Source organism: Rissa tridactyla, chromosome 6 (assembly GCF_028500815.1).
Source record: "Rissa tridactyla isolate bRisTri1 chromosome 6, bRisTri1.patW.cur.20221130, whole genome shotgun sequence".
NCBI classification, from domain to species: Eukaryota; Metazoa; Chordata; class Aves; order Charadriiformes; family Laridae; genus Rissa; species Rissa tridactyla.
The window spans coordinates 2,961,470-2,974,038 of record NC_071471.1 but is presented as its reverse complement, the minus strand read 5'-3'; the positions used below and the strand labels follow the sequence as shown (position 1 = coordinate 2,974,038).

General features: G+C 47.0%; 1 protein-coding gene across 4 annotated transcripts in view; it reads left to right on the top strand.

Moving 5' to 3' along the window:
* The window catches only part of LOC128911761 (calcium-activated potassium channel subunit beta-2), a 158,926-nt gene extending 150,621 nt beyond the window's left edge, over nucleotides 1–8,305 (top strand). For all 4 annotated transcript variants that reach the window (XM_054207119.1, XM_054207122.1, XM_054207120.1 and 1 more), the window contains one exon: nucleotides 3,598–8,305. In XM_054207119.1, the coding sequence (XP_054063094.1) occupies nucleotides 3,598–3,882 (285 nt within the window). In that variant the 3' untranslated portion in view covers nucleotides 3,883–8,305. The remainder of the gene's footprint in view (nucleotides 1–3,597) is intronic.
* Nucleotides 8,306–12,569: the final 4,264 nt, after the last annotated feature.

Genomic DNA, 12,569 nt, shown 5'->3' with positions numbered 1-12,569 from the left:
TAATCACCGGCATCGCCGTTGTGCCGGCTATAACTGCCTGAGACTCAGAAGTCACGGGGGATCTCATGGTTTCCCGCTGAAGGTTGGGGTATTTACAACCCGGAGAGGAGTGTGCGTGGCGCGGGGGGAGCAGCGATGCCGGGCTGCGGCTCCCAGCAGGCTCGTTTCTGGGGTGAGGCTGCAGAATTCCATCTGCAGGAATCAATATCAGGCCAGCGCAGACACAAAGCTCCTCCTTCAGCTCTTGGTTCAAACCCGTTGCACTTTCCAAGAGGTGCACGTTGACATCCTGACCATTTTCTGACAGCGGTCGCCACAGCACATCTTATCGGGGTTTCCTGTCCCAGCTTCCTGGCTCAGCGTGACAGGGACATACCCCCCAACCGCAGACGTGTGACGAGAGCCAGGTATTTCTCTGCCCAGCCTGAACTGGGGGCCTCCCCGGCAATAGGGTTGTTGATGTGACTTCATTGTCTTAAATGAGATTGCCCCCAGCTTTCCTGGAAGTGTTGTGTGATCTCCACCACAGAGAGATTCATAACTTGAGTGGAGAAGTCCCTGAGCATCTCTGCACCGAGCAGGGCGCTGGAGCAGGCACGTCCAGAGGTGGGTCATACGGGCTGCCTATCCCGTCCTTCAAATTAGAAAAGCTGAGCTGGAAATGCAATAACAAGTTCTGTCTGTAACTGTCTGCTACGTCCTTCTTGTGATCAGATTGCAAGAAAGAAGCATTTTTCTCATGTTGTACCACAAAATCCTCACTTGAGGTAGGGAGCGCGCCATTGTTTACTTGCAGATTTGCAAGTGTTTGACAATGCAGAGGTGTAACAGAACAGCGTGGATTTAGTAGTCTACATTCACACGTACAGCGTGACAATTGTGGCTATAAAAATCCGGGCCGGGCATTGGGGAAAACTAGATGAAGATCAAACCAAAGAAAACCCTCAAAACATCCCACTATCCATGTCTACTTCCTTGCCCGTGAACTACGCAGCATGGCACAGCCAGCCTTGTGCTGTCCCGGGGGTCTCGCTGGGGAAACTGAGGCGTGGATGGAGGCCAGGAGCACCCCACCACCACACATCAATGCACACAGAGAGTCCTTGTGCTGAGGACCTCCTCAAAGCTGAGGCCAAATGCCTCCAGGAGCTCAGGAGAACCGGGACGGGGCAGACAGCACATGAGGTAAAGGGCACCCACGTCTTGGGGAGCGCGTGGGAGACCACAGCCTGGAGAGAGAGATGGTTCCAGCACAAGGAGCCTGGCCGAGAGGCAAAGTAGATCAACCTGCCTTGCACAACTGCATTTCACAGCTTCACGCTACCGACCAGCCCGACGCAGCTGGTGGCTCCGTGCCATCGGGTCCGGGAGGCAACAGCTCAAGTTCTGCATCAGCATCTGGTCTCCTTTGAAAATGCTTGGAGGCTCACCTCCCCCCGCTGCGCTCCTGGGACCTTTCCATGGACTTTGGGTGTGGGAACCTGTCATCATTTGGGCTTTTATGTGCCCGCTGGTTTCTGCCAAGGGCGGGGGGACGGACTTTGGCAAGAGCGGCCAAGCCCCCGTTTAATCTCCCCACTCAGGATACTAACAGCTGGGACTTCAAGAAACAAAAACGTATAGCGTCAAAATTGCAAGGAAAAAAAAAGAAAAAGAAACCAACAACAAAAAAAGCATCTGAGCTGGAAATACTGCTGTTGCGACAGCGATAGCACATAATTTAGTAAAAGAAAATGAGGTACGCTTCACTAAGAAATTCCCCTCCTTATTAGATTATGACCTATTAAAGAGTCATCGACACTGGAAGAGGGCTTGTGGCTTTGGACATTTAAGACAAAGCTGGGCAGAGTGCAAGAGAATATCCTGGAGGGAGAAGACCTGCACCAGCAGGAAGATGGATGAGATATTACTGCTCTGATATTTTCCATCTCTAATTTCTAGAGCTCTATGAAATATTCATAATGGGAGCGCTGCCGTGCTCTACCCTTAATGCTCCTGTCTGCTAAGGCCAGGCAATCTTTCTGCCGCGCTTCAAATCATATTCTGTGCTAATAAACTTGCCAATGAATCAATCAAGTCCCGTTACGAGGTTAATCCTTTGATCATTATTAAGAGTAGGGATTTTTCACTGTACCTTACAAAAAAGTCACAGCATGGTCATGAAAAAGAACTGAGGGAAATTTATAAAGTATATACATTAAAACAATAATAATCAAAAGCCACGGGTCACATTATTTCAATCAAAACATTTTTTTTCTCCCTTGCAAAACTGGCTTTCGTTAAACTATCTGGAGCTACTTTAGGTGCTCACCTGGGACAAGCAGGTTCTGCAGCGCAGGCAGGAAGTGTGATGGGAGCACCATCACCGCATGACTCAGGTTTTGGTGGGATCCACGATCACCCCATAACTGGGAGGGAGCAGTGACCTCCTGGGAGACCCCAGGCGCATTCAATGAGAAGTTAAACAGCAGATTCCACCTTTCCTGAAGCAAGTCTTGCCTGGGGAGGGAATTTAATCAAAATCCTGGGCAGCTGAAGAAAACCTGCAGCTGTGGAGGGCTGTGAGTGTCTAGAAGAGAGGAGGGAGCGAGGTGCCCTGGGCTGCTCCCATCAATCCTCTTCCAGATCAACAGCAGCAACAACAAATTCATGTATTTCTGCTCCAGGTCAAAATCCAGATGTGGCCTCAGTCCTCCTGTGTCTGCTCACCACCTCACCGGCCCACACTAGCTCTTTGCAGAGAATGGTCAGCACAGCCCAGAGCCACCATCCTCCGTGTCCCAAGGAATATCTTCAATGCATGGACTCCATAAGCTAGTTTTTTAATTAACTTATTTTAAGTATGCTTTGGGAATTCTAGGTTGAAACTGCGTTAGAAAGAGCCACCCCCAAATCTTCTTTCCTTTGTGACTGAGACTGAAATTCAAGTAGCACCTTCAGAGAGAAGGAGCTGTTGGGCTTGCACTGGGGTCAAGAGCAAAAACAAGACTAAGAGCCATCCTGGTAGCCAGGCTGATCTTCAGCTAGAGGTTGAATGAAAGTCTTCTGGGTTGTCCAGCAGGAAAACTGAGTTTTGTCCCAGACTGTCTATTTGTCCCTAGTCGAGGCATTACCCCCAAGGGAAACTTGCTGTAAAGGTCTCTCATCAGCCTTCTCCTCTGCGGGTGAACTCCTGCGCCCGCTATGATGGCTTTGATCCGATCCAAATGAGATCTGAACTACCAGATTTGTATTTACAGAGAGTCGATTTCCCATCTAACCGCGAGCATATGCATGCTGCTTAAGATGAAGAGGTACTTCATCAGTTCCGATTTTGCATGTGTAAATTAGCAATAATAATATATTCACCTATCTCACGAGGCTGCTGTGCAGATTAAAGCATTAATGTTTGTACAGCACTTGGAGGTTCTCCAATGGGAAATTCCGTCGATGTGCAAAATATTGAGCTTTGTGTGTGATAAATTTATTATTAGCTTAATAGTATTCCACTCGTATTATGAAAAGCATAATCATCTTGAGATTTTCCGGCTTGCCACCTGAAAACAGACATTGTATCTGGTTTGGAGATACATTTTTCTCCCTCTGATTTCTTCCCAGTGTTCATACATCCCCAAGTGCGGCAAGAATTACGAGGAATCCATGTCGCTGGTGAGCGTCGTGATGGAAAACTTCAGGAAGTACCAACGCTTCTCCTGCTTCTATGACCCCGAAGGTGTTCAGAAGAACGTGATATTAACCAAACTGTACAGCTCCAACGTGCTGTTCCACTCCCTCTTCTGGCCCACCTGCATGATGATCGGCGGGGTCGCCATCGTCGCAATGGTAAAGCTGACTCAGTACCTTTCCCTCCTCTGCGAGAGAATCCAAAGGATCAACAGATAAAAACGAAAACTTCTCTGAGATCAAATTTCAGCTAAAATACTGTTTTCTCATTCTTCACCAAAGAACCTTAAGTTTGTAATGTGCGAGTCTGTTATAAGTTCCTTACTATATTCTTATAAGTAGAGCAATAATGCAAAAGCTGTTCTATATGCAAACATGATGTTATTATTATGCAGACAACTGAGAAGAATAACATTTTGTGTTGACCGTCTATATGATCTTGTTTTATGCTGAGACTAGTACTTCTTTCTTTTCTACAGCCAAAATAGGGCTCAGTGTGACCATTTGCCAAGCTTAATCAATTGACCTTCTCAATGTAAAGGATTCTGGGGAAAATTCACCCCCGGGCCAAGGGCAGCCAACCACTTGCGCATCACTGAGGTCTCGCGTCTGGCCTGGTCCATTCAATGGATTTGTGGCTTTGCTTTTTTTACTATTGGCTGCACGGGGGGAAAAAAGCATTGACAGAGGGTTGTTTGTGGTAAGGTGGCACAAAAGGGATGCATTTTGAGGCCAGGGTGAGCATACAGTATTCTCAGCCTAAGAAGGACTTGGTGATGCCTTGTGCTTGCTCCCCTGGTTCAGAAGTGAATTCTACCCTATGGTGTTTAAAGTCTTTTGAAAAACACTTTGGAGTTTTGTTTTATTTTATTTAGTGCTATAATTTCCTTCTGTCTTATCAACATCATCTTTGTCACTTGGGGAAGCTGTAGCCAAAAACCAAAAACCACTTTGTTCCATTTTCTATTCTAGTCTGAGCCCTGTTGGTGGAGATGGGACCAGAACACCTTATGTAAAGGTTTATTACTCATTTGTCTTGTATTTGCTACCATATCACTGTAAAGAAAAAAATAACACAATCAGCTATTTTTTCATTTTTTACTTCCAACTATTTTAGATTTTTTTACTTGATATATATACAGATATATATAAAAAGAAAAAGCTATATTATATCTAGTTGTGTATTGGAACTTGATTATGGGGGTTTTTTTTCTTTGTTTTTACCAACTGGAAAGTGAACAGTATAACTCATGTATTTATAACGTTCATCCTTGGATAATATCCTAACACGGAGGAGCAGCACTGCAGGATCTTATCCAATATTCATGATGTTGTTTCAGTCAAAAGGTCTCTGTTGCTGTGACATCGGAATTGACAAAAAGCTCATCTAATTCTACGGCTCTATTAACCGAATTGTTAGGTAATCATCATAATACGTCTGGAAATCTCTCCTGACCTTAACTCGCTATGCAGTGCTGGCTGACTTGAATTATGATTTAAAAGGCCCAGGTGCCATGATTTATTGGAAAAACTGAGCTTATGACTAAGATGTTGTCCTATCCATCAAATATTTACCACGGGGATCTCGCCAGTGTAATTCCATGCACATGACAGTCACGATTTCTGCATAATTTATCTTTATTCCCCCGTAGAAAGCATCCCTTCTTCTGTCATGTTTTGAAGACACCTCTCGCAGTTTCTCCCTTAGCACTCAGCCTGAAGGACAAGCGCGAGGCAGCTCCTGTGGGCACCCTGTGAACTCACTATCCAACAGCTCAAAGAAACCATTTACAGGCCTCTTCAAACCAAGAAACTAACTTTTTCTCCCCTTAAAAAGACTGCAAAGCAAATATTCTGCCTAGTTCATCTATATATGAGTACCTTTCTGCAACGTAGCATTAAAAATTTCAGGATGTTACAAAACTTTACAAGTCATGCAAGTGTAACGTGAGCTGTTAAAAAAAAAAAGTTCTCAGCAGTGAAAATGAACCTGCAATCTTGTAATCAGTCGTATAATTTTCCTTCGGTAAATAAATTCCTGGAGGGCGGGGGTATAATCAGGGCTTCAATAATATGTAATAAAAATATTAAATTAAATCTTCCAGATTTCAATATCTTCTGCCTTCAGATCTGGCTTGATTCATCAAACTTTTCTTTGTAGCTTCTGTTACGAAGAAACGAGGATGCAACGGGGAATTCATAAGGGTTTATTTGCAGACATGTCGTTCTGATCAATCTGTGGGGGTCGCAGAAACCATCATCAGTGGATCCGGGCACCTTCGGCGTCCGCGGGACTGGAGTCGGTGGGACTTCGGCATCAGTGGGACTGGTGGTGACAGCAACCTCTATTCGACCACCCGTCCGCCAGCAGAAAGCGTGACACCCAGGATGGTGCCAGCCTGAATGGGGGGACAGAGATGGGGGACGCCAGCCCCGCTGCACGGGTACCACCCTGCAGGGACACGGGGATTCCTCACCTGGTGCCCGTGAATCGAGGGGCTCCAGACACTCATCGTTGTCACGAAACCTTATTCTGCAGGTTTTGCCACGAAGGGAGGTATCTAGCTGAGGCCCCCAGAGCCGCACAGCCACAGAGGCATCTTCACCCATTTCCAGACAGCCCAGGTGGCTCCCAGGGGCCATCTTCATCCTTACCAAAGCTGGTTTTCATTCCAGCAGAGAGCTTTGATCCATGGCCAGTGTTGCCGTCCTCATGGACGCCCTTCATCCACCTCCCCGCCATCAGCTCGGTCACTGATGCCGAAGGAAGGACCATGCTGCCGACAGCGATTCACAAATCAGAAATGGCGCACGGCATCACTAGCCAAGAGTCGCGGTGGCTTTTCCACACCGCTTCTGACACTGGGGTTGGCCATTTACACAGCAATTCACATGGCCTGTGATAAAGTCACTCTTTGGTTGTGCATGTGACACTTTCAGCACCTGTATTTGCGCGTTTTCGTTCTGGTGACGGGAAAGCTGATTGTTCCTGACATTTACACGTCAAACGCTGCTTTCAACATGTTGCACCATAAACATTTCACCGGCGCTCCGGTGGGTGAAACGTCTTGAGGCTGTTGCAGTCTATAATCATTTTGTTGACATTAACGGAAAGATCCGCGGGATAGCAAAACAACTTGAGCAATTGGATGGAGCGAGGTAAAACAATAATTTTAAAGGGAATTATCCGTGTGATCACCGGCAGGGTTAACTCCCTACCGAAGCGTTAGCATTGCAAACATGATTTTGACAACTCCTGCTGCCCCGGGGAGAGGTTGTGTTTCAGAGGGGGATATTACCCGGTGCTGTTTCTTTCTCTGCTTCCATTTTAATAGCGCGTTTATCCCCTGATGTTCCTATCAGCAGCTTAAATGAACGAGAAATACATGGTAGGGAAAATCTAGCGATCAGGCAAATCCATCATGTTTCTGAGAAGGATTTTCTCTTCCTACCACAACTATTTCACCTCTTGATGTCCCAGCTGGGCTCTCGGGACAGCGGCGAGCAACCAGTGCTCCGAACCCCCCTGAACGGAAAAGGGCGACATGAAAACGGCGGCACCGTGTTCAAAGGCATTATGAGGCTGTGAGAGGCATCCCCGTGGGATTTAAAGCATGCAGAGGTATTCCAGGTGCCAAATTCACACTGCCTTTAAACAGTCATTATTTTCTTAATTAGATTATTTATGTTAGGTCTTATTTCTATTCTGGCACATCTGAATCTGATGTGTGAACATCCCTGCTGTAATACTCTGAAACTTGGCACCTTGCAGCAGACTTACTAAAGGTCACCAGCTAGGACAACAGAGAGCTTATTTTCGTTAGCTTTCCTAATTGAGGAGACATCACTTTATCCCAGAAGAGGTACCCAGCGTGGAAGCCTACCCAACTCCAGTGCAAGTTCAGGGTGAACAGAGAAAGGAGAGAGGGAACTACAAGAGCCTGCACATCTCGAGAAGATATAAGTGCAGTGATTTCAAACCTGAGGGACAAGAAGGGAACGGGGTCCCAAGGCAAGGCTGGGGGGGTGCTGCTGGCTTCACATCATCTCCATCCTCCTCACCAGCCACAGAAGAGTTGGACGGATGAAGGTGCTGAGAAAGGACCTGCTGCTGCAAGCCTGGTCCAAGCGGACTTTCCTGTTTGACTATGAAAGCCGTGACCCCACAGCAACACAACTCTAGAGGGAACGGCAATTTCAGGGTAACAGCACCTTAAAAATTGCTCAGCAAATTTCCCTTCTCATGCAGTCGTGCCCTTATTACAATACCCACAGCCACTCAAGTGGATCGGGCCAATATCTGCAGCACCACGACTTCCCGCGCAGACTCAGAGCCTGAGAAGGGTGGCATCAGCTCTCCAGCAGCCGCTGCGCTGCTCCTCGTCCATCAAAGATTTGGGAAAAAAACCTCACTTTTCTGCTCCACTGAACACTTGTCACTTCCCAGCCCTCCGTTTTTCAGAAAGCAGCCAGCACAGTCCGTGGCGTACCCAAACGTCTCTCAACCGTTTATACAAACTTTGCCAAATTGTTTCTGTTGTGCGGGAAAAAGTGAAAAGCAGGGGCAAATATAAATTACTTTGTTTCAGTGTTTTGAAAACAAGATGTTTCCATTCTTCAGTTTGAACTGATGTTGACTTTGAAAGGCTGGGGGAGGAGGGTGACCTTAGGGGTTTTTTTTTAAATAAGAAAGGTTGAAAAATAAATATAGTTGTTCCTCTGACATGAAACAAAACTCTCAGCAATTGCTTGGCTCACCAAACATTTTGAACATTTTCTTTTTTTTTGGAGGCTGGTCCCACCACATTTCCTTCCTTCCATTTTTGTCACCCACCAGCAAAGGCTGGGATCAGTCACACAGCCGCGACCAACGTCATCGTCGTCTCAGAGAGCATCACTGATCCTTACTATGAGTAACGCAAAGCGCCTACCGCAAAGAGGATAAAAGCTATCAAATTAGGAGTCACGGGGAAGGAGGAAAGGGGCATTTATCTGTTATCATTACCCATGCCGGGCAGCGGCACGTGAGTCCCCTCATCCGTTTTGAGAATCCAGGGTGAACCAAGAGGGGTGGATGCCTCACACGCCACCCAGCAGAGGCGGGCAGCCTCCAGCTATGTGCTGGTCCCCCCAACAAGCCATTTTTCAGCCCAGACCCGCAGCTGGTGAGTGTAAAATAAGCCCTGTTTCACACAACAGGCTTTTTTTGTCCTTCAGAAACGATCCGGGGGAAAAAAATTTAAAATAATGGAAATCCTGCTAGGTGAATTCACACCAGGCTTTAAGTGAATCAAATTTCTCCAAACACTGAAAAACGCGTTAACATTATCAGAAACCTCCTTACAAGCCTGTCTACTTTTTATAGTTCTCCATTTTCATACAAGGAGGTAGTAGGTGAGTATATATTTTTAACTGAACTACTTTTATTCAGGTGAGAACTTAGCGTATTTCATTGCCTAGTGATTTTATTGTAATGTAGAGGGTAAGAGATGCTCATTCTAAAAATGCTCTGCAAATTCCCTATGTCCAGCAATACTAAAGCACAGCCATTTCCAGGCAGAAGAGCAGCAAATGACTCATAAAAAGAGATGAGCAGAGATGGGGAATCGGCTTTCTCATCCAAAACACAGAAAAGGTGTGTTTACTTTGGAAGTTCAAGAAAAAGAGGTGAGAAGAGGGTCTCCAGGAGGAGTCAGAAAGGTCAGGATTAGGGGAGCAGATGTGTTCACCCCCTCTGGTACAGCACAGCAGGATCAGCCCCTCCTATACGTTGCAAAAAAAAAATAATAAATTATGGCTATTTTTTTTAAGTATCCTCCATTTCTAATACATTTCTGCCAAAAAAATATTAGAAAACTGCTAAAACACTGGTTTTGCCATTCAGTTCACCCCAAACCGGCTTCATTTTTAAAGGCACCATTTCTAATACACCATTTGTTTTTTTTAATTTTCTTTTTCAAAAGTTAATTTGGTTTGGAAAAAATACACGAACAAAATCTGAACCTGAATGGAGTGGTTTGCCACCCTCTCAACTGAGCTCTTTATATTGACCCAATTTATTTTTTCTGCCCCCAGGTTTTTCAGTTTGCAGAAAAATTTGAAGATTTTCATTTTTCATCCCATACACACGATAGGAAAAGAAAACAGCCAAAATGCTGTGGAAACAAAAACACGCTTCCCACTCAATTCAGGCTAAAATAGTCAAGAAACAGTCTCCTAGGGTAGATTTTCTAATATATCTTGTGAGAATGTATCTGAGGAAGGTTTCATCATCATCTCTCGCTCCTTGAAGTCTCCAACCTGGCTATTCTTCTGTGTGACTAGAGTTAGCATTCTGTATTCAATTACAAAAGCACTTTTTAATACCCAGCCACCCGCACACTTAACTCCGGGTCACAAGACGAGGATCTGTTGTGCCAGAGGCTGCCGGGCAGCTCCAGACCCAAAAACCAAGTGGGCAAAAAAAAAAAAAAAAGCACTTTGAAACCTTTCCACTTGGAAGACACTTAATGGCTTTAATCACCACGCAGAGAAGCTCTGTTATATCCATCACAGATTAAGGAGGAAGCAAAGTCTGATGACTAAGCGGCAACACCTTAATCACTCCCCTTACGAGCAAGGGTTCAAAGCCACTAATACAGCAAGACAGCCGAACAACGCAACGGGGGGTTGCTGAAACCGCAGAAGGCTGCAGAACCCAACACGGGGGGAGTCCCGGTGGAATTAGTTGCCGCTTCCTACGCACCACTTTACCATACGCTTGAAAACGGGTGGGAAAGCAAGTTATTACCAGCAGCAGCTCATTTCCCACCGCCGGCCACCCTCCTTCGTCCCTGGCGCGTGCTGGCTCCCAGCCCTGCACGCAGACGTTGGCGGGTCTCAGCCTCCAGGTATTAGACGTTAACTCCCACCCGGCACCAAAACGTAGGGCAGGAAATCTGCGGCAGAGTGTGCTGTCCCATAGCGTGTAAACCGCCACGGGAAAGTCCCATCAGTCTGAGGGTTTTCCATTAAACAGCCTCTAGGAAGGAGTGGGGAAGCAGGCAGGGAAAAAGACAAATGGCAAACATGAATAAGCGGGATGTTCTGCTTTGCTCAGGAGAAACGAGGTTCATCGGCTTCCACGTGGGGGGTTCCCAGGGCCCAAGACATTCAGGGACCTCACTGCTGGCAGTCTGACTCCCCAGGACACACCAGACACACAACCCTTGGTCTAGCTGCCCCCAGACCTGTCCCTGGAGGCACACCCAAGGGCAAGGCCAGGGCCACGAAGTTCTTGTGCGAGTGGCACGTCCTGTTTGGAAATAACACCCAGGATTTCATTTCATGGGCACAACGTGTGGTCCTTCACGCATCTCTGCTTCCCAACAAGTAGCTACTCACTGAACTAGATGCTAAAGGTTTTGAGTATTCAGTATAAAAATCAAAAACTGAAGAAAAATTTCCAAGGAAAGAGAACGTCTAGTCTGGACATCTGACCTTTGTCCACTGAGATCAGCAGCCAAACCTCTGCTGATTTCAAACAAATCAGGATTCACGAGCAGCCCAAAGAGTGAATCAATGTGGAAAGCAGGTACTTCCTCCAGCCACGCAGCCATCCTCACCCGTGCTCTCTGTAGATGCTCACCACTCACGTTGGCTCATACAGGCTCTGGTGCAGCACCATTAACTCACCAGCAACCTCCATGTCAAAGGGGTTTGCATCAGGCAAACCTCAAAAAAACCTGTTGCAGCAAGTTGCAACAGAAACGTTTTCCAGCACTACTCTGCTGACCCGAAGGGTTCACCTTCTCCAGAGTCACTGGTGATTTTTCACCTCCCCTGTTTATCAAAGAGGAAAAGTTGAAGACAGACCTCCTCTTCCATGGCACGGAGTGGACACACGGGTCAGCCACCTTCAAGACACACTGCATTACCGAGCAACGAGATATTCAGCTGTTTCGGAACTGTATATTCAACTGCTCAGGTCCCCTCACGGTACATCCCCGCAGTGAGCACCAGAGGCATCAGGATAAGTCAGCAGATCTGGGTCCCACCAGCCGGGCCACGGACAAGGAGGGACTGCAAACGTCTCAAAACCCACACGGAGGTTGGCAGAAACGCTGGGCTGGGCTCACCCAGCGACATCGGGGAAAGGACACCCCAACATTGGGTCGGCAAGTGCCTTGAGTACAGACAGGTCTTGTCAAATGAACGGGAGCAGAGAGAGAAGCTGTGATGGAGTTGGCTGTGAGTGGAGAATTTGATCGACCAATAAAATCAGGTTTAAAAACCTGATTTTCTGCTAATACTCCACCTTACTCCATTTTTCACTCTTTTAACTCAAAGTGTGGGACGGTGGACACTGGGCAGAGCTCTCCAGGAGACTTTCCCCATGCTAAGGAGCATCAAAATTAGAACCGGCATTAGAGGGAATTCAGATCCTCTCCTGTCAAAACCAGGAGGGCTTTACATGATATCTCCAACCACGGGGTTAATCCTGAGCCAGGAGTGAGGGACTGCAGCCCGTCTCGCAGAGGGGCACAGGGGAGCCCGGGCAGCTTGGAGTGTCCCTGCCCCGACAGCAAGCGGTGCCCCCACAGCTCTGTGGGCACGGTGTGTGCGCAGGAATTTGGGGGGCACTCGCTGCTCCTGATTTTCCAGTGTCCTGTCGTTAGCTCTGTGCTGCTGAGCAGTCACCTGAAGAAGAGAAAAACATCTGCAGTCCCAGGTTTCTGCTGCTGTCTCTGGCAGTCCTTCATCTTGAGCCAATAACATTCTGGTGGCAAATAGCAAATTAATGATCTAGGAAATTCGTTGTTCTCTCATACCCTTTTGGAGTCCTTTCTCACCCCTTCTGGCCTCTCTCCAGGTGAGGACTTGGCCACGCTGGTCAGCACATGCAGGAAAGCAGGAGAGGCAAAGCC